The sequence below is a fragment of the Thermobia domestica genome, chromosome 8 (assembly GCF_964235325.1).
Source record: "Thermobia domestica chromosome 8, izTheDome1.hap1.1, whole genome shotgun sequence".
In the NCBI taxonomy this organism is placed as follows: Eukaryota; Metazoa; Arthropoda; class Insecta; order Zygentoma; family Lepismatidae; genus Thermobia; species Thermobia domestica.
Window position 1 is genome coordinate 247,473,683 of NC_137461.1, and position 27,198 is coordinate 247,500,880.

General features: G+C 34.0%; 1 protein-coding gene across 1 annotated transcript in view; it reads right to left on the minus strand.

Moving 5' to 3' along the window:
* Positions 1 to 26,846, minus strand: part of LOC145691993 (protein takeout-like) — a gene marked incomplete at its 3' end in the record, with an annotated part of 242,972 nt that extends 216,126 nt beyond the window's left edge. Inside the window, 1 exon segment of the mRNA XM_081767292.1 lies at positions 26,546 to 26,846. Within this exon segment, the coding sequence (XP_081623418.1) occupies positions 26,546 to 26,651 (106 nt within the window).
* Between the last annotated feature and the right edge of the window lie 352 nt (positions 26,847 to 27,198).

Sequence of the window (27,198 nt, forward strand, 5' to 3'; positions counted from 1 at the left end):
TGACCTTATTGAACATATAATGATACGATTAATTCTAAGACAGGTATATTGAGAGAACAATTCTTTAAATTTGGGAATTGTGATAAACAGAACTTTAACATAAGGCGCAAAATTTGTAACAATACTTTGAACTTTAGTCACAGCTCATAGTCTAAGATCATTTGTGGTGATTGATTTGACCTTGGGCTTTAGAAATCTGATAGCTAACCTTATTGAATCTTATGACTCATAGTCTTAAGGGAATACATGCTACAACACTGAAATTTAGTCACAAGGTGATGTAATCTGACACTGGCAAAGTTATTGTTGATGCAATTTGATTGGTTGGTCACTATCTTTCGTGCAACCTGGTTGGCTGATCACAATCTTTCGTGCAATCTGTTTGGATGATGAGTTTCAAATCTTTGATGCATTCAGTTTTAACATTTAAAAAGTTTTTGAAATTTTTGTTTGAAAATTTTGTTTGAAACTTTGGTTTAACATTTTTCGTTTGATATTTTTAGTTTAAAAATGTTTGTTTAAAATTTTTTTTGAAATTTTTGTTTCAAATTTTTTTGTTTGAAATTTGTTCGTTTGAAATTTTTAGTTTGAAAATTTTTGTTTCGAAATTTTTGTTTGAAAAATTTTGGTTTCAAATTTTTAAGTTTTTGCATTTATTAGTAAAGAACCGGAACTGTTTAGAACTAAAACCTCTGGCAACATTGTGGTGCAATAGTACAGGTCAGAACATGATCATCAGTTTTGCATCATATATAAGTATCGTTCGAGTTAGTATTCATGATAACGTCATCATGGCTAGTTGTCTGCAGTTTCTAAACACACGTGACGTGATGAAATCAATTACCAAGATTACTGATTTACAACAGAATGTACCTTATAGAATCTTAGCTAGCCAAAAAATCCCTACAAAGTTTGGATTAAGAATCGTAGTGAAGCTTGAAAATGATAAGAATATAATTTTACCAGCAAGATATTTTCCCATGGAAGCATCAAAACAAGAAGAACTGCTGCGTTTCTTAAATACTGGATCTGTATCTTTATGTTACAAAGGATTCTTGGGTCGAAGTCATCAATTTGAATTTAGTACACAGCCGGTTTCGTCAGCAATTGTGATGAAATCATGAATTCAAACGTCAGCACATTAGACATAATTGTATGAATTTGGTTGGTCAGCATGACGTCAGCAACTGTGATGAAATCATGAATTCAAATGTCAGCACATTCCTTTCCTATGACGTCAGCAGTAGTTCTATAAACCAACCAATACACTGTCATCCCATGAAATCATTTGAGCAAGTGCTTTTCAGGAGGAAAGATGTGTACTTCTAACGATAAAGAGTTCATCTTCGCAAGCTATTATCCAATAAATATATTTCAAACAAAACATATGATGATTGGTATCAGTGCTAGAACATTTGAACCAGTGATTCGATTGGACAAAGTAGAACAATTTGGTGTACAACTGACCTGTGAAGAATGGCAAATATTATATTCACGAATCGACCAAATGAACGATTATTTTCATGATGAGATAAATGTGACCATAGTCAAATCATTAGGCTCAAATCATGACGTGGTGCTGCGTACAGTCCTCGAAGAGAAGATGGTGCTGTTACGTAAAAAGAGTACATTCCATGTCCCTCGCAATATGGTGTATCTAACGCAAACGGAATGGAACAAATTCATCAGCGTATTTCAGTGTGTGAAACATGCAGTAGAAGTGTGCAACAAAACAAGTATATTCCTGAAAAAGTACTATTTTGAAAAATGTGTTATGCATATTGTACAACATGTATCTAGGTATTGTGATGGTTGTCAACATCGTTCGTGGGTGCATACCTGTATTGATAAACAGTTTATTTGTGATCAAATGGACATTGAGTTTCCACCAATTGATATTGCAATAGACCTTAAAAGACTTCAGTTGGAATTAAAATTATGTGCTAAAGACAAACTAGTGCAAGAAGTTCAAAATACATTGCATCGACAATATCCAGATAATTTATCTGGTATGGATGTATGTGGAGTGTAATAAAATTATCCATTTCAATGAATTGTGTTTTCTTTTTATTTCAAGTACAACCCCATGTTCTGACGTGTACTATTGCACCACAATGTTGCCAGAGGTTTTTGTTCTAAACAGTTCCGGTTCTTTACTAATGAGTGCACAAACTTTTAAAAATGTCAAACCAAACTTTGAAACAAAAATTTCGAACAAAAAGCTTTGAAACAAAATTTTGGAACGAAAAATTTTTCAAAAAAAAACTTGAAACAAAAAATTTCAAAAAAAATTTAAACAAAAACTTTGGAAACGAAAAAATTTCGAAACAAAAATTTTTAAACTAAAAAAATTTCAAACAAAAGTTTCAAACAAAAATTTTCAAACAAATATTTTCAAACGAAAATTTTAAAGCTTCTTAAATGTTAAACAAAACTTAAAACTGAATGCAGCAAAAATTTGAAAATCATCAAACAATCAGATTGCACGAAAGATAGTGATCAGCCAATCAGATTGCACGAAAGATAGTGATCAACCAATCAAATTGCATCAACAATAACTTTGCCAGTGTTGTAGCATGTATTCCCTTAAGACTATGAGTCATAAGATTCAATAAGGTTAGCTATCAGATTCTAAAGCTCAGGTCAAATCAATCACCACAAATGATCTTAGACTATGAGCTGTGACTAAAGTTCAATGTATTGTTTCAAATTTTGCGCCTTATGTTAAAATTCTGTTTATCACAATTCCCAAATGTAAAGAATACTTCTCTTGATATACCTAAGTCTTAGAATTAATCATATCATTATATGTTCAATAAGGTCAATAATGTCCGTCAATTGTTTACCTGAGTAGAACCCACTGTTGTCTAGAAACGTGTGCTCAAACTTAAGAAGTACCACAACAAAGGAAATGAATCCCTGTACACTACCTCATCAAGGTCAATCACGTGGTACATCGTATTGCTTACGTTTATATTTGGTCCATAGGCTGGAATAATCGAAACCAATGACGCATTCTCAAATTATCCTACAAAGGTTTAAATGTACCAATGTCCTGGACTCCTAATCCCATCATAGGTCAATAACTGATCACGTGATCATACTAATATTTGACAATGATTTACCCAATGAATGAGATACTATTCAATTTTAAGAACAATTACCAATTATTAATATGACAATAAGAAATGTACCCCTGCCAAAATTGAAGATTGGTACACAAATACACCTGTGTCTTATGAAAAAGTAATAAATCCTGCAGATATTCAATAATAAAACCGGTCAATAACCTTTAAATTTTGAATATTTGGCCATAAGAGGAACACCAACATCTACAATGGTCCTAGAAAACGTTTACGGAATTTTGTTATCTGATAATTCCCAAATTTAAAAGGGCACATAAACATATAAAGGTAATAAACCATATAATGTGCTAAATACTTATCAAAGGAGTCAATAACCTCCGAAATTTGATTTTTGGTAGTTCTTTACCCATGAAAGGGAACGATGTGGACCATCCAAATTTATAGTGGTACATATTTGAAGACGTACAAAGATACCAAATGCTTATATTAAACAATTTCTAAAACTGAGTGGATGAGCCAAGATACTCCTCAAAGGGTGCATCAATGTACCCATGTCCTATGATAGGAAATGAACCTATATACATGACCATTTAACCATATACGGTAATAAGATCACATCAAACGGAATAAATTGGGCCAAAAACCAAACACGTGATACAACATATTGATTATGTCTATATTTTGGCAATTTTTTTACCCATGAAAGGGAACAAGGTGAACCACCCAAATTTATCATGATACATATTGAGGTCATGTACTATGACAGCGAATGTTTAAATTGGAAAATTTCCAAAATTTAAGGGGGTTGGCATTGGTACCCCTCCCGGGGTGCATCAATGTACCTATGTCTTATGATAAGAAATAGACCCCTATACATGACCATATAACCATATAAGGTAATAGGACTTCATCCAAGGGAATAAATTAGGTCAAAAAACGAAACACGTGGTTGTACTAAAATTTGGCAATTTCGTACCCGTGAAAGGGAACGAGATGAACAACACAAATTTATAATACATGTTAGGGTCCAGTACTATAATACCATATATAAAATGAGCAATTTCTAAAATTTAAGGGGTTGGCCAAGGTACCCCTCCCAAATTTATAAAGGGGTACACAAATGTACCTATGTCTTATGATAGGGAATAAACCCCTATACATAACCATTTAAACCATATAAGGTAATAAGACTACATCAAACGGGATAAATTGGGCCAAAATACCAAACACGTGGTACAACGTATTGCTTACGTTTATATTTTGGCAATTTTGTACCCCTAAAAAAGGGAACGAGGTGGACCACCCAAATTTTTCATAATACATGTTAGGGTCCAGTACTATTATACCAAATGTTTAAATTGGGCAATTTCCAAAATTTAAGGGGTGGGCCAAGGTACCCCTCCCAGAGTGCACAAATGTAGCTATGTCTTATGAAAGGAAATAAACCCCTATACATAACCATATAACCATATAAGGTAATAGGACCTCATGCAAGGAAATAAATTTGGTCAAAAACCAAACACGTGGTATAACGTATTGCTTACGTTTATATTTTGGAAATTGTGTACCCCTAGAAGGGAACGAGGTGGACCACCCAAATTTATAATAATACATGTTAGGGTCCAGTACTATAATGTACTAGGGTCCAGTACTAGGGTCCAAATGTTGAAATTGGGCAATTTCCAAAATTTAAGGGTGGGCCAAGGTACCCCTCCCAAATTTTAAAGGGGTGCACCAATATACCCATATCTTATGATAGGTAATAGACGCCTATACATGATCATATAACTATATAAGGTAATAGGACCTCATCCAAGGAGATAAATTAGGCCCAAAACCAAACACGTGGTATAACGTATTGCTTACGTTTATATTTTTGGCAATTTTTTACCCATAAAAGGGAACGACATAGACACCCAATACTGATAGAGGTACATATTAGTGTCCTATACTATAATGCCCAATGTTTGCGTTGGTCATATTCAAAATTTTAAGGGGTGGGCCCAGGTACCCCTCCCAAATTTTTCAAGGTGTGCATTAATATACACATATCTTATGAAAGGTAATGAACCCCTGTATACGCCCATATAACTATATAAGGTAATAACACCTCATCAAAGGGGATAAATTTGGTCAAAAAACCCCGAAATTTGAATTTTTGTCAATTTTTTACCCATAAAAGGGAACGACATAGACACCCAATACTGATAGAGGTACATACTATGGTCCTAGGCTACCACACCCAATTTTTAGATTTGGCAATTTCCAAAATTTTAGGGGGGCGGTCCTATGTACCTCTGCCAAAATTTAGGAGGTGGGCCATGGTATCCCTGCCAGAATTTAGAAGGGGTGGTCGTAGGTACACCTAGGTCATTGACCCCGGGCCAAGGTCATTGACCTTTGACCTATGACGTCATAAATTTCGGGGTCAAAGTCCAAATTTTCCTCAGGTGCTGCAAGTACTACTAGCATCACCAGTGTCTCTATCGGAAGCAATGTTCAGGGGGGGGGAGTATTACCCCGGGGGCACTGCTGATAACATTCTATTTGTTATTGTATTATAAACGTATTATTTTGATCTTGCCAGGGGCGCTCTGAGGAGGCAGTGTCCCCCAAAAAGGGTCTGAAAGAAACATTGGGCATCATTTTCACGATATAGTGTCAATACAAGACAACAATACATTTTGTCTCGCAACAACAGTGTCTTCTTCAAACCGGAATCGATTGCAAAATATCTCTCTCCCCTTTTATGTTCCTCGTTAAGATACATGCGTATACCAAATTTGAAGTGAATACTACAAATGGAAAGCATAAAATATTAATTTTAAGGAAATAGACACACACACAGGGACGTATAACCCCCAAGATTCCAACTTTTCAGTAAATTTAGCCTAATTTTTGGGACAAGTTTAGGAATTTCAATATAAAATACATTGATATTGAGTTTGGCCCCTATCGAAATAAATTCCTGCGTACGCTACTGCGCACACACGCTCATACACGCACACACACACACACACACACACAAATGGGCACCCTTTGAAAATTGTCTCGTCGGCAGCGTACATAATTTTAATATATAAGATACGTGGAAAAGTGCCCCTTTCTATTTAATAGTTTTAGTTGCGGGTCCGGTTGGAATAAAATGCCGTATATAATAAAGTCAAGCTTATTTTCAATCACCTATGCTATAAAAATAAACTTTCAAAGGAAGAAAAAATGAGAGAAAAACTTGTTGGGAATCGAACCCAGGTCTTTTGCACAGTAGACTCACGTCGTTCCCCTAGAAGAATTTGGACTTCCTACTTACTGCTCACATAGTACTGGTACGTAGCGGGCCCGCGTCTGTGGAATTACACTTCTAAAATCGGAATAGTAATGGTGTTATATATGTGTTTTTAGGATGATTAAGGAAATGATGTCTTGTTATTTGATGTATTAAGAAATTAGAAAGACACGATTCTAGTACAATGTTCTACTACAGTGTAGAAAGTGGTGTTGTTTAAGTTGTTATAAAAAAATTTTAAAAGCCTCCAATAATATTCATATTCTAAATTACTTAGTAAATAAACGTCTTCATTAAAAATATAAGAGTAAAGATACAGGAAAACTTTATGTAATTGTCCAGTATAAATAATCATTTCAAAAAGTCCTGCTGCCCAATAATTACTTTTGTACCAAAGGACAGCATTGTAATACAGTGTACTACGTTACTGTGCAAAAACTAGTGTTCAATCAAGTGTTATGAACTAATGTTTAAAAAGCGTTAACAAAATTCATATTTGTAAATTACGAACAAATTTAGTCCTCATAAAAATACAAGACGAGAGATACAGGTAGACTGCAAGAAATTGTCCAGTAAATATGAAATATTTCAAAAAGTCTTGCTGCAGGTAATATGTACTACTATGCCGAAGGGTTCCATTATAAGGGACTTTTCTATATTACAGTGCCAAAGTAGTGTTCTCTCAAATGTTACCAACAAATGTTTAAAAAGCCTCCAACAATAATCATATTTGTAAATCACCTACAAATTGTAGTCTTCATTGAAAATACATGAATAAATATACAGGGAGACTGCAAGAATTTGTGGAGTATATATGAAACTTTTCAAGAAATCTTGCTGAGGTAATATGTACAACTATGCCCAAGGTTTCCATTATAATCCACTGTACTACATTATAGTACAAAAGTAGTGTTCACTCAAATGCTATGAAAAAAATTTAAACCATCTCCAACAATATTCATATTTGTAAATTATCTAGTAAATTGTAGTCTTCATTGTAAATACAAGAATAATTGTGCAGGAAGACTGAAATATTTTCCCACCCTTATATCACAGATATGAATTTCTTTTCCTGCAGGTAATATGTACAATTAACTACAAGGACACTATTGTAATACATTGTACTAAATTACACTGCAAAACATAATATTAAAAAATGCTACGAATAAATATTTGAAAGGTTGCAAAAATCACATTTGTAAACAGTGAGTGTTTTCGCAAAATGCAAGGATTAATAGGTAGGCTATAGGAAGACAGTGTCCGCTGTTTATGTTTGAGAAAATAAATTCTGTTATTGTGTCTAACATGTATAGCTGTGCGCAAAGTGTACATAATAAGCCATGCACATGATTACCAGAGTAGAAGTAGTAATAGAGTTCTTTCTAATAAATTGTGTGTTTGCTTTTCAAAGTTACATGGAAGCAACAATACCGGTTGAATTGAAGTGGGGGCCGAGCCCCCAGCGAGCTTCAGCGAGTAGAATTCTATACTCGAAATTTTGGTTTTTCGCTCCACCCTAGTATATATATATATATATATATATAATTTAAATAAATATGAATATCATTCAAAATTTGTTACTAGTTATGCATTTTAAATTCCTTTTCTGGTTCTTTTATTAGACTATATGAATATATCAACTAATATGAATATCAACTGATATCCCTAGATATATATGCTGATGGTATTGCGGACGCTTCAGAATTTTGTAAGAGGGAATTATTTGAAATGTTTGTTTGGGTATTACTAGTTAATTAGGAATACAGGATTGAAGAATTGGCATAATGTTGAGGCAAATTAAAAGAAAAACGACACATTCATCTGTAGATATTCTAATAAAATATTGCGTTCTACGTGTGTTTTACGGGAGTGTATCTACAAATAGTTTGGTTTTCCAACTGATATCACTGAGTATTAATACAATAATTATATTGTAAAGGATTAAAAACTAAATTTTTAAACATATTCAAGTACGTTTCTTTGATCCGTAGTTTATATAAACATGTAAACTTTAAGCACTATATGCAAGTATATGAAAACTAGTAATAATTTAATTTGTGCATCATGATTGTCTACACTTTATAAAATACTGGTTTCGAAAGAAATATGCAACTGTTAGATTAAATATGATAATATAATGATAATAGTAAAATGAATAAAGGTTTTGTTTATAGTTTATTATCGTTTTGATTTTTACTAGTAAAACTGAACGTTTTAGATTTAAGGCTGAATGTGTAAATGGAAAATGTTTTACTTCATAACATTTTTGCATTTGTGTATTCACTATATATAACCACTCAATAAAACTCACAAGTACATCAAATCAAAAACATATCTGGCACACAGGAATTCATCTGCTATTACAGCATGTGTATTTGGAGTATTAAAGTCTGACCACAAATTGCATTATTTAATATTCATTTCCTGAAGTATCATATTGTGCTGGGGTGTAATAATGTGCCGGTGCACCATATTCTTCCGGAGTATTGTTTTGAAACGGAACACCAAGATCCGTCGGATTATGCTGTTGTGCTGCTTGAGCTTCTTGATATCGTGAGAATCGTTCCTTATGTTCCTTATAATAACTGTATACATGAACACATTCATAAAGCAATATACCTGCAAATTAAAGAAACAAAAATAAAATTAAAATTTGAGACGATACCAATAATTTCGATGATCCGTACTGGAACACCATGAATAAATAATTTGACTATATATTTAAAAAGTTCTTATAAAAGAATTAAGATCACGTAACAAAATTATCCGCTGAGGTTAGTTTCTAAGATGCGAAACGTTCATAATTACAGAAGAAATATACAGGACTGGCGGTTTACCTTTAAGTGCTTTTGTATTGTTTAAATAATAATCAGAATAATAATGTAGAAACTGAACATTAAATAATATGGAAAACTTAAATTTTATATCATGACAATATCATGCCATGCAGAAAGATGTTATGTGACATATCGTGAAAACTATTGCATATGTAGTATTGAAAATCAAACATAAATTATATTTTTGAATGTTTTTGTTGTTATCTGCTTGTGTTACTCATTCCACAATATCGATTGCTATTATCATTGATGTCTCTCTCTTAAATTTGAGATATAATCATAGAAGGTACTGAAACTAGAAAGAGATAAATTTAATTTTTCATACATATAGTTAATGAAATATGGGCAGGCTACAAATAAAGAGACAGAGGGAAAACAAATCTTCCATGAAGGTATCGGAGAAAAGCTATCAATGGAAATATGTCCATCATGTTAGTCACTACGAATTCCGCCAAATTGGACATTACGTAATATATTTTGAAACGGAAATTCGCATGTGGAACATGTTAATTTAGAGTAGAACTTCCCAGATATGAGAATAAGAACCAATTTTTGACCTACTGTCACTTATCTCTCTAATAGGGTATGATATGTTTGATATTTATATTTAGAAAAAGATCGGGACAGGTCAGTAATATCATGAATCATGGGCAGAGGAAAGCGAATGTAGCAAGCGTGGTTTTACATATAATGTAGTGAAATTGCATTTAATATAGTTATGGTCATAATAGTCTATCTTGGATTCAAATATTTTTTGAAATCACTCAATTTGTGTTTGAAATTGAAACCCAAATACGTTACACATGAATCTAAGCTGGAATCAGCTCAAAAGTTTTAATATGAAAGTATTTCGCGTATACAGTCAAGGCACACAATCAAACATTGATTTGAAGTGATCTACTGCGAATATGCATAAACAGATAAAACAACTTTAAAATCTTAAATGAAATCACAGTGAGTGACAACAATACAATAATATTACACATAATATTGTACAATAATATTGTATATAATAAAAAAACCTAATCAACCAATATAACCAATTCAGGGAGAGTAAATACAATTATATAATATAATTGTATACATGTATATAATTGTACAACTACATTATATAACTGAAAGCTATTTTGAAAATAAGTGATCTTTTGTAAACAGAGGACGGAAGAAATGTAAGTAGATTGACCTAGGAAAAATAAGGAACTACATTTAATACAAGTAAAACTCAACTAATACTAAGACTGCAGCAGAACTACAAACAAAAGAAAATGGAGTTTTAGCAATGTGTACTGAGATTAAATATATAGCGAAGAAATCTATGAAAGTACTACAGACGTAAAATCTGAGAGAAATATATATTAGTAGTTAGAGCGATAAAGCAAATCAAAATAAAATATTAGAATATAAAAATTTAGCTGGAATATTCGTTGAATAAAACCTCATTATAGGACCAACTACGAAATCATATAAAATAATAAGAAACATGATAAAGTCATCTTCAAATCCATCGACCTGAAACAATGAGAAACACTCAAATAACTTGGAGGAAACTGTAAACTAGGCACTATATGATGAATACTTTATTACCACAAAACAACCTACGAAACCATAATGAAGAAAATTTACAGTTAAAGTGATTAAAATGGTTATGTCAACTGAAGGAAAGAAAGACAAAGTTAATGACGAAGATATTGTAAAATATTTCATAATAAAAATAACGATACAAAGACTGTATAAAACCATAAGTATGTAAAACTAAGAAATGCAAAGAGATGATAAACATATTATGAGGGCAATTTTATATTAGTCTTTAAAAACAACAAATTACAAGGTGAAAGCAAATTTAGTATCATCTAAGAAATCAGGCGAATAACCCGAAATCCTCTTTTCCTATCTGACAGCTAAATGGAGTTCTGAAAATAATTTTAAATAACAATAATATATAATTCAAAGTGAAAAATAATTTAAGAAAACGACAAACTATAATTTGTATTAAGGAAAACATGAAAAAAACACTTCAATGATTGACAGATTTGATCGTAAAGGGAAAATCAGAAAAAGTGACATTGATAATTCACACTGTGATTAGTGAGGTACTACATAACTTGACCTTGTCTGCTGTCTTCAAAGAATTAAAGAATGAATAAGTGCAATACAATGTATAATACAATGTTAAATTACAATAGCAAGAATCAAATAAAAACTGTAAAAATGGAACACATCTTAGCAGCCCAAAAGGATGTTGAAAAGCTTGGAATCCGCACCTGTTAATGTGTTACTAAACAATATTTTGAAAAAATCATTAGTGTTTTGTAAGACGATTATTTAAAAAAAAACTATTTTTAGAAATAACCAAATGAGAACTAAAAAAACATTAGTATCGTTAACATAATTAGACGATTGTTACAAGGAAAACGAATTAAAAGTGTTAAAAGATAAATTGAACAACAAAAATCAGAGACAATAATTGAAGTCCGCCAAGAAATGTAAGTATTTTGAAGTCATGATTAATTAAAAACTAAATTTTAGGACTCATATAAGAAAGAGCACGAAAGCAAAGTAAAATGCTAATAAATTGTTAACAATCGGCACAACTAAAAATCAATGAAGTGATATGTTTCACAGTACCTAAGAACAGTTGTAATCTACTTATTATACTTTTGTGTTCAGATGTCTACCTAAATATTCATCAACATTAGAATCAAAGAAATGGTAACAAGAATACAAAGACGAATTTTGATAAGAACAAATAATTAATCAAAACAATTCCTGTCAGTACATTAACTACTTGCATATGGATTATCAATCTATCAATGCAAGTACTTGTATCAAAAGACAAAGCAAAACGTGTAAAAGAAAAGGAAGAATAGAATCATTCCTATAAAAGGACAAATTCCTGAAACGAAACCATGCACTCAAAGAATGGTACGAACAAAATGAGAAGATCAGTCTACAACATTCTCACATAGGCTATATGACTAGAATTATAAAACTTGACTTAAAAATAAGAAAATCGATGGAAATTGTAAATGCAAAGGTATTGTAATGTGTATCAGGGAATATCTCAGTTTTAAACTCAATTGTAAAGAACAAATATAATAAAATGTGATAGATCGAATTGCGAATCACTGCGGGACATACGTTCTGAGACTGTAATGTTATCGATATTCATGTCACACACTGTTCCAGAAACGATGGACGCATTCTTTATTGAAAGTTTTAGGCAAAAATTTTCAAACGTTCAACTTCGGGTATGCTCGGAAAACAGTAAGCAAAAGTTACTTGTTCGAACATTTGAAATTATAATAAACATTTGAAATTATATGAACTTCGAAGTCTCGATTCCCCTCGAAGAATGTCTGCATACGCTACTGATTGTGGTACTCTTAATATTTTTACTGCTTTCTGCTTTGAATGAAATTTGGAAGTGCAGGGCAAACGTGAAGATGACCACCAACTTTATTATCAAAATATTTTAATACTTTTCGATTTTCTTCAAAACAATCAATAACACGCAAAACACAAATGATTGAGTTTTTTAAGATTGAAATTTGAAAATTAAAACTAGTATAAAGTTGGCCCATCAAACCTTATTTTGTAAATGGCTCTGAATATTTCTCGAAAAAATATTTCTCTCAAAGTAATCAACAAGAAACGAAAAACAAACTTGACTTGAGTTCCGAATCCAAATTTAAAAGTATAATAAGCAGTGTGAAGTACTCCATCAAATGGATTCTGTAAATATGTCTTGTTGTTTTTCTATTTTATTTTTTCAAAACAATCAATAACGATCAAGAAAAAAACACCTTCATCAACTTTATTTCGTAAATATATCGTTATGTTTATCGAAATAAACGATTTTGACTTCAAAACAATCAATAACAAGCAAGAAACAAATGATCGGCATAGGTTTTAAAACAAAATTTGAAAGTGGGGGCCAGTGTGAAGTTGCCCCCAACTTTATTTTATAAATATCTTTAGACGATTTTTGAAACAAAAGATTTTTTCTTGAAGAGAATCGATAACCAACAAAATCCATTCTATTGAATTTGGTTTTGAATCGAAATTTGATAGTTGGAGGCAGTGCAAAGTGTCCCTCTAACTTAACAGGTTGACTGCCAAGGTGATTTGAGGGTACTGCTTCCAGGAGGTCATAAATTTCTTCTTGCCTTTGGCTCAATTATGGATAGTCATGTCACATTTTTGTCGTGATATTTTGCTTCTCACGAAAATGTACAAATGGGAGCCGAGCACCACATGTCATTCTCATGGTCTCACAGTAATTTGTGACAATGAACATCATACATGATGCTCATGGCAGTTTTGGTGTTACAAGTTAGAATAGTTACAACGTAATTTTAAATAGTCTAATTCTCTGAATGATGACTAGGATGCCGTATTCTGTCCAAATTCTGGGTGTTTGCCCGATGGTCCCTGGGCAAGGTGAACCCATGAATAGTGCCATTGCCTTCCATAGGATAATGATGACGTACCAAGGACGCGACCTACAGCTTAACCTGGGATCCGAATCTCTTTTGTTGTCACCGGGAATCGAACCCGTGGCCCTTTAATAGAAGCCAATAAACTTAAACACTCATTCATTGCTAACACATTCTCACAATACTGGTATGTAATTTATTCATGTAGGTTTTAATTTACTGACGGATAAATACATTCTATTACTTTCTAGAGGGAGAGTAGCCTACTAGAGATCTAATGAAGGCGTGATTCTGAAGCTGGGATTGGCTCACATCCATCACTGAGACACCAATATTTATTGGTGATAACTGATAAGGAAAACGACTGTTGACAATTTTGAGTTGGACACCTTCTGGGACCCTACAGGGAAGCCTGGAGCGAAACTTTTTACTTCGATCTGCTGTCCTTTGAACATCATGTGACACTTGTTTTTCAATTTTTCCGTCTGTGTACCCATTTCAGATTTCTAGGGATGGCCATATTGTGTTCAATGTAAATTCAGATGACATTTTGACCCGCCGTCATTTTGCATAGGGTGATCGTAGACAATTGGGACTTGTTGTAGCTTCTTTCTTTTTACAAGAGCTTTCAAGCGATATACCACTTGACCCCTCTTTCCGTTTGATAATTTTGAGTTGGACCCCGTCTGGGACCCTGGAACGAAACTTTTTACTTCGCTCTGTTGTCCTTTGCAACTAATGGGATACGTGTTTTTCAGTTTGTACATATCTCGGGCCGTTTTCGATTTAAATGCCTGGTACGGACTAACGGAATCACCTGATATATATATATATATATATATATATATATATATATATATATATATATATATATAGTTATACAGGGTGCGGCACGTAAAACCGGCTCGTAAAGTGAAGGCATAAAATGAAATGTAATGTATTGAATATGACTACTTACCTTCACAGCAGGTGCTGAAAGTGTCCTCCGCCCACTTCAACACATATGTGAGCACGATTGAGGAGATTCATATATACCCTTGTCAGTTCTTGTGTTTTAATGCTATTGGTGACATCCTGGATCCTGGTCTTGAGTTCTTCAATTGTGTGTCCCAGACAAGTGGAACCACGCCTCGTCACTCATGATGAGCATTAGTGGATCCAAGAAACCACTGGCAACATTGCTCAACAGCCATGAACAGAAATGCACCCTCTTCTGCAGGTCAGGCTCCTTCAGTTCTTGCACAACACTTATCCGGTACGGTTTTAACTTCAGTCCCCTTAAAACACGTCTTAACTTCTTTCACTCGCATGAACCTGTTGACTCAATCTCCTGGTTGACTTTCGAGGACTTCTTGTCATTATCTCCTTCACCTGCATCCTTAATTCAGGTGTGCAGACAGATGGTCGTCTGTTCCTGGGAGCATTTTGAACCGATCCTGTACGCCGCCATTTTTCAATCAATTCCTGAATGGTGCTTTTTGCTGGCACAGAACGTCCTGGAAATTTATCCCGAAAGAAATTCTTTGTTTTCTCAAAAGATCCAGTGAGAATGAACCCTTCAACAATGGCAACACGCTCGCGTATCGAATACGGCATTATCACACACTGACACTCACCCGGCTTAACACAACGAGGCCTTTTTCTCAACTGGTTTCGACAAGTTTCACTGGCTGCGGCTGCACGTGACTGCTGCAGGTCACGTAAGTCGACCCGACCTCGACACGCCATCTCTCGGTAGGAAGGTAGATTATTTAAGTGTTGCCAAAAACACAATATACCAGAATATTACGACGGGCCGGTTTTACGTGCCGCACCCTGTAGATATATATATATATATATATATATATATATATATATATATATATATATATATATATATATATATATATATATATATATAGATAGATAGATAGATAGATAGATAGATAGATCTGTAAGTGGTCTAGGTGCGGAAATTTATCAGAAGAAAGAACACTTTTCGATATCAAAGAGACTACTTTTCGAAAAAAAAAAAAAAAACTCTTTTCGAAATCGATAACGGCTCACATGGGAAAAGTTGCCCATCCATAACTGTAGTTCACTGAATGGTTTTCACATTTTTCGGACGATGTCCTCCGATGGCGCAACCGGCCTAAAGTGTTCGAAAAGGCAACGTAGGCAATACGCATGACATCGTATGTAGATAGTCTGTTTTATCTTGCACTATGGTTCTGAAGTAGCGTTTTTCTCTACGTGATCATTCTACAACTTTATGTGTTTTACTGACATCAGTAATCTGTATAATTCCTTGATTTGTTTAGGAATAAAGTTGAGTAGAAGCTGCGAAGATTTGTTGCTCGCATCAGAGCAAAGCGATAGAGTTAGTGTTTGTTTCTGATAGTGAGCGAATTGATGTTTAATGAATGACATGGCTGAAGGCGGGTTGGGTGCCGGAGAAGCTGTTCTTTTCTTTAGTGCAGTGTGGCCTGCGATACGATTAACGCATTTACTATTGAGTATTGACGGAGCGGGCATTCCTTGAGTTTAAAAGTTTTTGATTCGTGTGTGGGCAGTTAGTATGCAGTTCGTTGAATGTTGTTGAATATTATTCAACTTTTTTTGGTTAGCAAACACACATATTGCTTAACAATTTAGAAAGACGTCGACCTAGTAAGGAGGAAATAGCCAGCAACGAGTGAACTGTAGGTTGCAAGTGCTAGTGCCACCACCCTTTTTAGATTATCTGTTGCCTTCATTGTGAATCGGAAAAAGCATCCTCTTAGGATTTCCCATCAGCGTGTGAATAGTGATCTGTTTGGTGAGACCCGGAATTAAACAAATCTTACTTGCCGATATGTGATGACGTCATGCGTTTTGTAAACTGGGTGAAATTACAGTGGTCTTCTGAGAGCAATGGCCGTGACTTGTCGTTAAGTTTTGCCAGCAGTCGCAGATAGGAGGACAGATATCTGGAAAATCATCCATTTCTGTTGTTCCGAAGAAATCTGTTGTAACGAAACTCTTGCGGTACTGTGAAAGTGTAGTGATGTTTTAAAATTATCAAAACAGAAAAATAGCAAAAAAGTGCAGAACTTTTCTAAAGGCGCCTTTCATTGCCTCTTTGACATATGCGTCTGCTGTGCAAAGATCTGAATGATTGCGTGCGCAATAAATAACTGCGAGTTCCAACTCGGGAACAATCTTTCTTGGAAGACCAGCGAACAGTGTAAAAGGTGATGACGGGCGGCGTAAATGCCAAGACTACAAGGTCTCTGCAAGCACACAACGAAAGAAGAATCAAGATGGAAGAAGGGTCGACTTCGGTGCCACTGATTTTGCTTCAAAGTCAAAGATTGAATAGGAAAGATCTAGGACTTCGGATGATAAATCGGAAGAGTCCAATATCCTTACGTCGGGATCTGAGTTTGAAATACCAGTCTACATCTTATTTTATTTATTTATTTATTTATTTATTTAGAAAACAACACAACAGGCTTAATGCCTAATTATAGTGTTGTATAATACATACATATACATATATACTTTTACCCGTACAATTAATCAATGCACTTCGAGTGTCAGGTACTCGGTAATAATCCTGTTTCTAAATACATATTCTGACATACTGAATATATCTAATACATCAGTTTTATGACTTAATTCATTGTAGGAGTCACACATTCTCCACAGCGGAGATTTATTGAGAATATTTGTTCGTGCCCTTTCACAGAAAAATATACCATTATTCCCTGGTCTTGTTCTGCCTGTTGGAACGCTCAGATATATTTTCATGAGTAGCTCTGGACAGTCAATTTTATTATTTAATACTTTATATAAAAATAGTAAATCAAACATCTTTCGTCGATTCGTCAACGTTAGGAAATTCAAACTCCTTACTAAGTCTACGTAGGGAATCAGTTTGGGATAGAAAGCTGTTTTCTTGTACGTAAGCATTTTTAGAAATTTAAATTGTATGTTTTCTATCGCTTGTAAGTATTTATTTACATTCGGTGTCCAAATAACGCACGCATATTCTAATCGGGACCTTACGTACAAATTATAAAGTTTAATGAATGTTGACTCGTTTCTAAACTCTTTACCCATTCTATAGATAAAACCGAGGTTTCTGAATGCAGCGTTAGAGATTGCATCAATGTGATGAGAGAAGGTCAATTTTGAATCAAAAGTTACTCCTAAATCTTTAACTGAATTTGGTTTACACAGAGATATGCCATTAATTATATACAGATGATTGATGGGATTTTCTTTCCTTGAGAACGATAAAGACTTGCATTTAGAGATGTTCAATGAAAGTTTGTTTTTGGCACACCATTGCCCAACACCCTGTAAATCCTGCTCGAGTTGTGTGCAGTCATCTATTGTGCTTATTTTAGAATATAATTTGAGATCATCGGCAAACATCAGAAAGTGAGAGTTTTTAACATAGGTTGAGATATCATTAATTATAAGAAGAAATAATAGCGGACCTAAATGGGATCCTTGAGGAACACCTGATAATGTGGTAAATTTCATGGTAATATATCCCTTGTAAGAGACAGCTTGCTCTCGATTGCACAAGTAGGAAGCGAAGTAAGCTCGTTTAGAAAAATTGAAAGATACCAATTTCTGTAGTAGCACGTCATGGTCAACTCTGTCGAAAGCCTTACTGAAATCCGTATAAATGACGTCCACTTGACCGCCTTTGTGTAACTCTCTTGCTATGTAATCCGTTATTATTGCTAGATTGGTTGTTGTGGATTTATTCCTTAAAAATCCGTGTTGATGTTCAGATATGACAGGCTTAACATGGTTTAAAATTCTGTTGTATAATATGGTTTCAAGAACTTTTGCAAAGGGAGATAGGATGGCTACGGGTCTGAAGTTCTCTATCTCATTCCTGTTTCCAGATTTAGGAATAGGGCAAATGAGACCTTCTTTCCATTTATTCGGAAATATATTGGTTTTAATGGACATATTAAAGATAATGTGGAGTGGATGCTTGAATATATCTAAACAGCCCTTCACCACATACGGTGGAATGTCATCTATACTACAAGATGTTTTGGGTTTTAGCGCCTTAATAGCCTGCTCAATTTCTTCTAATTCTATTTCCTTTATATGAAAGGTGTCTAATATACTACATTCCGAATTATTTGTTATTAGATAATCTGTGTCGTATTTAGCGGGTACACTACTATATACCGACTGAAAATAATGCGCGAATGCCTCAGAAATCTCTTTGTTATGTTTTAATTCGTTACCATTATATGTTAGAGAATCTGACGAAAGATGCTTGGTTTTACTTTTAATAAAATACTAGAACTGCCGTGGGTCTTTTCCTACAGTAAATTCAGAATGTGAAATAAATGCCTTGTACGCTCTCGAAATTTCTGATTTAATTTCTTTTCGTAGTTTCAGGAACTGTTCACGATGGTATGAAATATTATTTAGCCCCTCTTTCCACTTTTTACGATGGTAAGATTTCCGTTTGATTTTTTTGATTATATCATAGGTAAACCAGCACGGATAACTGGCATTGACGTGCTTTTTAGCAGGGACGCATCGGCTGAATACGTTATAAATCATTTCGTAGAATTTTGAAACAGTACAATTAACATCATCATTTTGAGAAAGGCAATCCCAAGATAAGTTTGACAATTCTATATATAATTTTGTGAAATCAGCCCTTTTAAAGTTGAAACCAGTTACTTTAGGAACTTGCTTTAATTTAGTAATATGATTAAGAGTTAAAGACACTAGGATTGCTGGGTGATGTCTATCCTCTCGAACAAGTGGATACTCTTTAGAAACAACTACATCTTTGATATTAGAAAGTACTAGGTCTAATGTGCGGCCATTTGTGTTTTGTATGTCGTTGAATGATGATAAATTGTATAAGGACATAAAGTTATACACATCTTTACACTTGGTTGTTGAGGACATAAGATCAAAACAAGAATTTGTAATTTCTGCAATATTAAAATCTCCGATGCAGAGAATTGTGCTTCCTGGTAGACAGTTACTCTCGATAAATTGACAAAACTCTTCGTAAATTTTTAAATTTGAATCCGGTGGAATATAAATGGCACAGACAAATACATCTAAAGAATGTAATACTAATTTAACAAGAACACACTCTAGATTTGTATCGCAGGAACTTACATAGTACACATTATATTTTTTAAGAACAGCTATTATTACCCCACCCCCTTTACTCTTGTTAACCAGCTCAAAATTTCTGTCCTGACGGAAAGCACAATATCGATCATCAAATATTTCAGAATCTGAGTAACTAGCAGTTAGGGAACTTTCACTAATGACTACTATATCGTATGTATTCGATACAATACTTGTAAAGAACTCTTGACTTTTTGAACCTCTGAGACCACAAACATTCTGGTAATACACTGAAAGTTTAATAGTGCGATGCTGGTTATATGGTACTGTTATATCACAATTTGATACATCAGTTTTCATAGTTGAGTCTGACTTTGAACTTTTCACGGCGCTTGTCAAGTTTACATTGTTTGACATGAGAAATCTATTTTTATTTTCATCAGCAGAAAACTGTGTTGTACTTACTAGTTGCAGTTCCTGGAAACCTGTTTCTCAGCGATTGAAATTCGAGTTCCGCTTCAATGGGATCTGCTTGGTACGGCTACTCCCTGGGGTAGTGAAGGGGGGAGTACTTCTCTGTACACTGACATCTTCGTCCAGACCTGCCCCAGGCTCTTCGGCGGCAGAAGATCGCACAAACCAGGATTCTTCTTTCCAAAACATATTCTACAAGTGTTTCTGACAGTCAAGCAGCTTCCATTGCTTCAGCTGCTCTTCAGGACGCAGAAATTATCTCAATAATTATCACCACAGCATTATAGATAAATTGAAAATTAGAAGAGAAATAAAGAAACACAACTCTGAAGTACAACAGGATGAAGATATATCTGGTCACGCTGATAGAGGCCTGTATTTCGGTGGTCGAAAGGACAAGACCGTTGTGCCATAAAAAAGGGAGAACAAATTCCATGACGTGAAGCAAAAGAGTACCACGTCACTATTGTGGAAGAACCTGATTCTGCTTACTTGACGCACCTCACACCACCACCAGGTACCGGACTTGATACCCCGAAAGCCATAATCGACTTTCTGAGGCGAAACAAGCGAATTTGTCAACAACAGTAGCAGCGGACTGCGATGGAACTGCAAGCTACAGCGGTAAACATCTTAATAGCCTTGTAAGTATATTAAAAACATATTAAATCTACTTAGAAGGGAAATTCAGTGGCTAGTATGTCTTTTTCATAGTAACAAGCTTCCACTGCGCCACTTATTTCAACATTTGGATGGACACACCTATGGTCGAAGAGCTTACGTATCTCTAATAGGGTAGAAACTCAACTCGTGCGATAGTAAGCCGATAAGATCTTACCAGGCAGTACCGCTTGATTGGCTGCACGATTATGAAAAATAAAAGATGATCTTAGCACAGACCAAAGTTACTTGATCAAAGTGCTCAGAGCTGTGTCAAGGAGAATTTTTGCTCACCAAGTGTATGTGACCACAAGCCCGACCCCGTGAATCATTCCCAGTGGCTGACGACGGCATGCCACATCCCGCTCCTTTACGTAACCCAAGAGTCGCCTAGTCCTTTTTAGTTTGGCTTATCAAATTCATTGTGAAGGTATACGCACCGATGCTGTTCGACATTCTACAGCATCCTCTTGCTATGATGGGGCGCGACGCCTGTTGATCATGTGCCATCTTTCGTCAGCAATTTTAGCGGATAACCTGAAGAAAATAGTCTTTTCGGTGCTCCAAACAAATGTTTTTTTCGCACATCCTAAAAATATGGTGCTGGCGATTATCACTGTCTCTTATCCAGTTATTCGGACTCTTGGATGGAAACGAATAAAAAAGGCCCGCGTCACGGAAACCAAGAAATCCATTCTACAGTTTGATCTGCCTTACTAAAACTGAAAACTATTATGATATGATAAGCTATTCTTCCGTCCAAGTCAACGAAACAACCTTGACTAAAGCACTTACATCGCAAGAAGTAGAAGAAAACAACAAAAGGGCAGCAGTCGCACCTAAATTGAAACGGGATTTCCATGTCATATATAAGCCGTGGAAAGTATGGTACGAGAAGTTACTATAGAGTCCGGGAAGAAATGTGGATTTAAAGAAAGACGGCTTCTTTCGAGCAAGACAGCTGTCCAGGAAAAAATATTACCACTTTTGAGTCGGAACAGGACTTCGTCATCTAAAGTTTAGGCCTTAACAACATGTCTATTGACTACTGGGTGGATGGATGGGGGGAGTTTGACTTGCAGTCACCTTCTTGCGGTGAGCTCTGAGTTATTTTAAGCAATTTAATGGTTAAAATAAGTGAAAAAACTGCACATATTGGTGATATCAGTACAGCACATAAAGTTGAAGAACTATCACGTAGAGGAATATGCTACTTCCGAACCGTATTGGAAGATAAAACATACTGTCTACATACGGTATAATTTGTGTTGCCCATATTGACTTTTCCAAAACTTTAGGACGACTGCGGCAACTGAAAACATCGTCAGAAAAATGTGAAGAAAAAAATCAGTAAACTACTGGTATGGGTGGGCAACTTTTGTCGTGTGAGCCGTTATTGATTTCAAGAAAGCTTTTTCGATCCACCTTAATATATATGTATATAATTTAAATAAAATAAAGAGTTTCTTTGTGTGTGTGTCTGTCTTTGTGCAGCCTGGGGAAAAGACGGGTGGACCGATAGTTACCAAATTTGGGTCAGGAATTCGTTTTGCCGTCCAAAGGTAAAATGAAAAATCTACATTTTGCTTATTTTGAGAACAACAGCTAAAAAGGTGATTCTTGATGATTAAAGTTACTAATAAAGACTTTGTTTTTTTTTTTCGTCGTCAAAAAACACATACTGATCATTGACGCCGGAAAGAAAACAGTCTTTAACAGTAACGTTAATTATCAAAAATCACCGTTTTACCAGTTATTTCTCAAAACAAGCAAAATGTAGATATTTCCATTGAAATTTGGGCGGCAGCTTGGTCCGGGGTCAAAACTAAAATGAAGCTTGTTTTTTTTTTAATTCGAACCAGGGGTCTCGTGGAAGCGTTTACCGGGACATGTAAAAGTAGTAGAAAATGACCAATATTAGTGTCAAATTCATAGTTTTGCGGTCACTGTGACCAATGGTGAATCTCCGATCGCATTAACTTCCAATTTCACAACTTCGATTGCGGGTTGGGAATTACCAGGACTGGGGAAAACCGAGAAATGTAAAAATAATAAAAAATGACCGATATTAGTGTCAAATCTATAGTTTTTGCGGTGGCTGAGATCAACGGTGACACTCCCACTGAACGAGAAACATGATGGTAAAGAGGAAAAATATTGATTTTGAAACACTTTAAGGCACATTGAAGAATAAGTGGTGGAGGAAATGTGAATACTTATTGAAAAACAAAGTATATTGGAGGGTACTTCTCTAGAAATATAGGAAATTGTCAAGAATAATATTTCGTGAAAATATACAATTGGAAACCAGATTGATAACTGTAAACGTGACAAGGAAAAATAGAAACAAAGTGGAGTAGAAAAGAGTACAAACATAGTGAACGTAGGAAAAAAGAAAAGTTTATAGAAGATCGTTGCCATCGGCGTGATTTACTTGAGTAAGCACTTGCCTACTGTACGCATGTTTGCACCTTCAAATCAACTGATATTCCTTGCAAAATGTGGTTCTGAGATTCTTGTAGGATATACGGCAGATCGTACCTCAGAAGCTTCTCACTTTTATTAGCATTAAAGTGAGAATTATGGTCGAATATAGTGGGCTTACGGCCACACTGGATACGTTGTTTAAATGTACTATTTGGGGAAATCTGTAGTTTATGTTGTTGATCCAATGAACACATTATAACATACTCGTTTATTAGCTTCCTGCAAATATATAATGGCGTTTTTATCACATACCTATCGTTCTCGGATGTTTAATGAACCAGGAGATTCCTTCTAGTTACAACGTGAGCAATGAAGTCTACGAATATTCATTGTGAAGATGAAACAATACAGAATGTGACGTGCTAACAACCGTGAGCAGGTTAAAGTGGCCCTTCCTTCTCTGTCGACGAACTAGTGGTAATGAATTCACTCTGCCTGACGAGATTTGCATTCGTGTCATGAGAGTAAGAAGGATACAAAAGAGGTTTGTCGTTCGCTCCAGGTTGGGCTAAATTCAGTTTGAAGAGGCTTTCGGAGTACAATTGCGGAAGCGATGTAAGTAATCTGTGAAGGATAATGATAATATTAGTAATAATAACAGTTATTATTATTATTATTATTATTATTATTATTATTATTATTATTATTATTATTATTATTATATTATTATCATTATTGTTATTATTATTATTATTATTATTATTATTATTATTATATTATTATCATTATTGTTATTATTATTATTATTATTACTATTATTATTATTAGCAGTGGTAGTAGTAGTTGCTGTTGTATTTTTTTTTTTTTTTAATTTTTTTTTTTTTTGCGGAGTGCGTTTCATTCTAAGCATAAGCTGGCGTGATGTGAAACACTGAGGTTGGGTGCGAGCCTTGTTAGTTGGTAAGATATGTAAACCAATGGTCCCCTTTGATCGCCCTAATGATCATAATGGTTGTGAATTACATGAGAAGTGTTACAAACGAGATTTTGTTTTCAAGATAGTAATTACAGCTCTCTCATTATTACAGGAAATGGACTGCGCTGTTTTCGCCAAGCCCATTCCGAGTGTTACGAGAGTTGGAAATGCTGATAGTAGAACATTACAATAAGCCTAAGGACGAGGGAGCTGGGATAGCAAACGTTCTCCACAAAAAGTCGATTGCATGGCAACTGTTCGAGATTTTGCAAAATTTGTTAGGTGATGGAATCGGACTCTACACTTGGATATTACGACAGTGAGGATGAACATTGCAATATCGATGCAGAAGAAATACAACGTGATTTCTGCCATGAAAGTGATAAGGATCTTACTGACCTGTGTAGTTTGATCACTATTGTCACGGTACGCCAAAATTCAGTAATAGAATTCAATATCAAAATTCATTCATTTTTATTAATTGGCTAAAAAGAGGAAAATTAAAGTATTGTTTATAAATTAACTTGTAGTAAGAAATTAGTTAACTCGAACAAACAACTCGAAAGAGAATGATCTAGGTAGGTAAGAACTCACATTTTCGTGATGTTGAATTGGGCGTTTACCAGACCTCGCACGAGAATTTTTATTTATAAATAACACATAAGTCTTCGGCGGCATTAAGGCGGTACAGGTAAGGAAAGAGTTACCCATTTGTCGTTCTGCAAAGCGGTGACAATTTTTTTTGTTGTGAATCTGACCTATTTAGCCAAGGATCTAGAGAGAGCAAAATTTTGAATTATTTTTTTAAATATTAAAATTTAGGCGTAGTAGTAAAAGATAGAGTTTAAATATTAAGAAAATAGATGTTTAAGAAATAAAGAAATAGAGAAAAGAGGCTTTCTATCTAGTTTTAAGTTAGAATAGTTAAGATCTAGGAATAGGAGAAGTAGAAAATAAACTAATCACGAACACTTAATTTAGGAATGAGAGAATAAGAAGGAAAGAGGAGAGAAGGAAAGATCTGGAAAGAGAAAGATATAGAAAAATAGATAAGATAATATAGATATTGATAGCAAAGTTAATAGAAGTTTAGAATAATGTATATTTAATCAAGGATGTGACAATCAAGATTATTATTAATTTTGAAGAATAATATTATACCTGAAAATGACGATTATTATATTATTATATTATTATATTATGATTATATTTTATTAATGTTAATTGAGAGAAGAAGAAAGCTAGCTAAATAAGTAAGTAAGAATATATACTAGTTGTAATAATGAAAAGTAAGCAATATAGAGAGCTATAGCTATATGAATATAAATAAGAAATAAATAAAGTAAGCTTACTAAGAAATAATTTAGGGGAAGAAATAAGACTTGGCTATATCCAGTCTAGAGAGTTACCCTTAAGAGTTATAGAACTTACGGAGACGGATTATAGAATCATGTTTATAAAAATGATCAAAGATGCCGTTTCAAAGATTAGGCCATTTGGCAAATTAATTATTATTTATTATAATTAACATTATATTATATTATTAATTATATTATTATATTATTAATTAAAACCCGATATTGACGATAACTTGAATAGTTTTTATGTTGAAAGGCCATCGACTAAAAACGTTGAAGTTAATGACAAAGAATTGAGAATTATAGAATTACAGTAGGATATATGTACTAATTACTAGGCATATTGAGTATTGATATAACATCTAAATGTAATAAGTTATCAATTTTAGTGATATACCCGATTTTGTCAAAATAAATAAATAAATAGATAATAATACATTTTGGAGTATGAAGAAGAGTGGAAATTTGAGTTGTAATATTATTAAATAATTTTTTGGAAAAAAAATTAAATAAATAAATAAATAAATAAATAATAAGTGTTCTAGTGAAACACCAAGAGTTAAATAAATAGGGAAAGTTAAATAGCTGTATTCAAAATGGTATTTATAGATGAAATTGTGAGCAGGGCCGCAATTTGACTTCAAAAGCCCAATCCCAGATTCGAGGAAATACGAGTCTGCATCGATCAAATCCCTAATCTATAAATATATTTTGTTTACAGTGATTAGTGATAAAATGATTAACATAAAAATAGGAATAAATAAATAAATAGGTGACGGGACACATAAATAAAATAGTAATGAAAACAGTTTGATGAAATAATAAAATAGTCGAATTATAAATTGTCGAAGTGTAAATTTAATAAATAATAATAGCAAGTAATAGTAAAAATAGAGTTAGGTTACTTACCAAATAGCAAGTAGAGGACATTTATATAATGGTGAAGGTTTGAAAAAAACATAGTAACACACGTAACATTATCGCACAACACATAATTAAAAATAACTATGCACATTTGTCACTAATAAAATGATCACATTGATAACAGGTGAATTCATGATTTGAGTGATTAGAATGTATTACTGCATAAATCTTAGTGCAGTCAATGATAAGATTTAACCGAGTGGACATGGCTTGACGTGGAAAGATGTGTGTGAGAAAAGCACGTTCTTATTCAGAGGACGTAGAACGGATACATGAGTTGGTCAAGGTCAAGCGGAAACGAGAGAAGGAGAAAACGAAAAAGTAATTTTTGTAAACATCAACAGTTTATCTAAAAGCATTGACACAGAGTTGCCAACTAAGTAACTCAAATTGGGTCAAGGTTGTAGAAACAATGGTGCTATTTTAGTGTTGGTGTCTTTGAGTGTTTGATAAAATCAATATAGAATAACAGTGAAAGTGCGTAAAATATATTGTCGTGTGTGTGAATGTACAATTTAAATGTGAATACATCGTTATGAAATTCCCTAAGAAAGGACTTAGGATGGAAACAATTGTTAACGTGTTGATAAATGTTGAAGACATAAAGACTTCAAGTAGTTATGTGAGATTACGGTAGA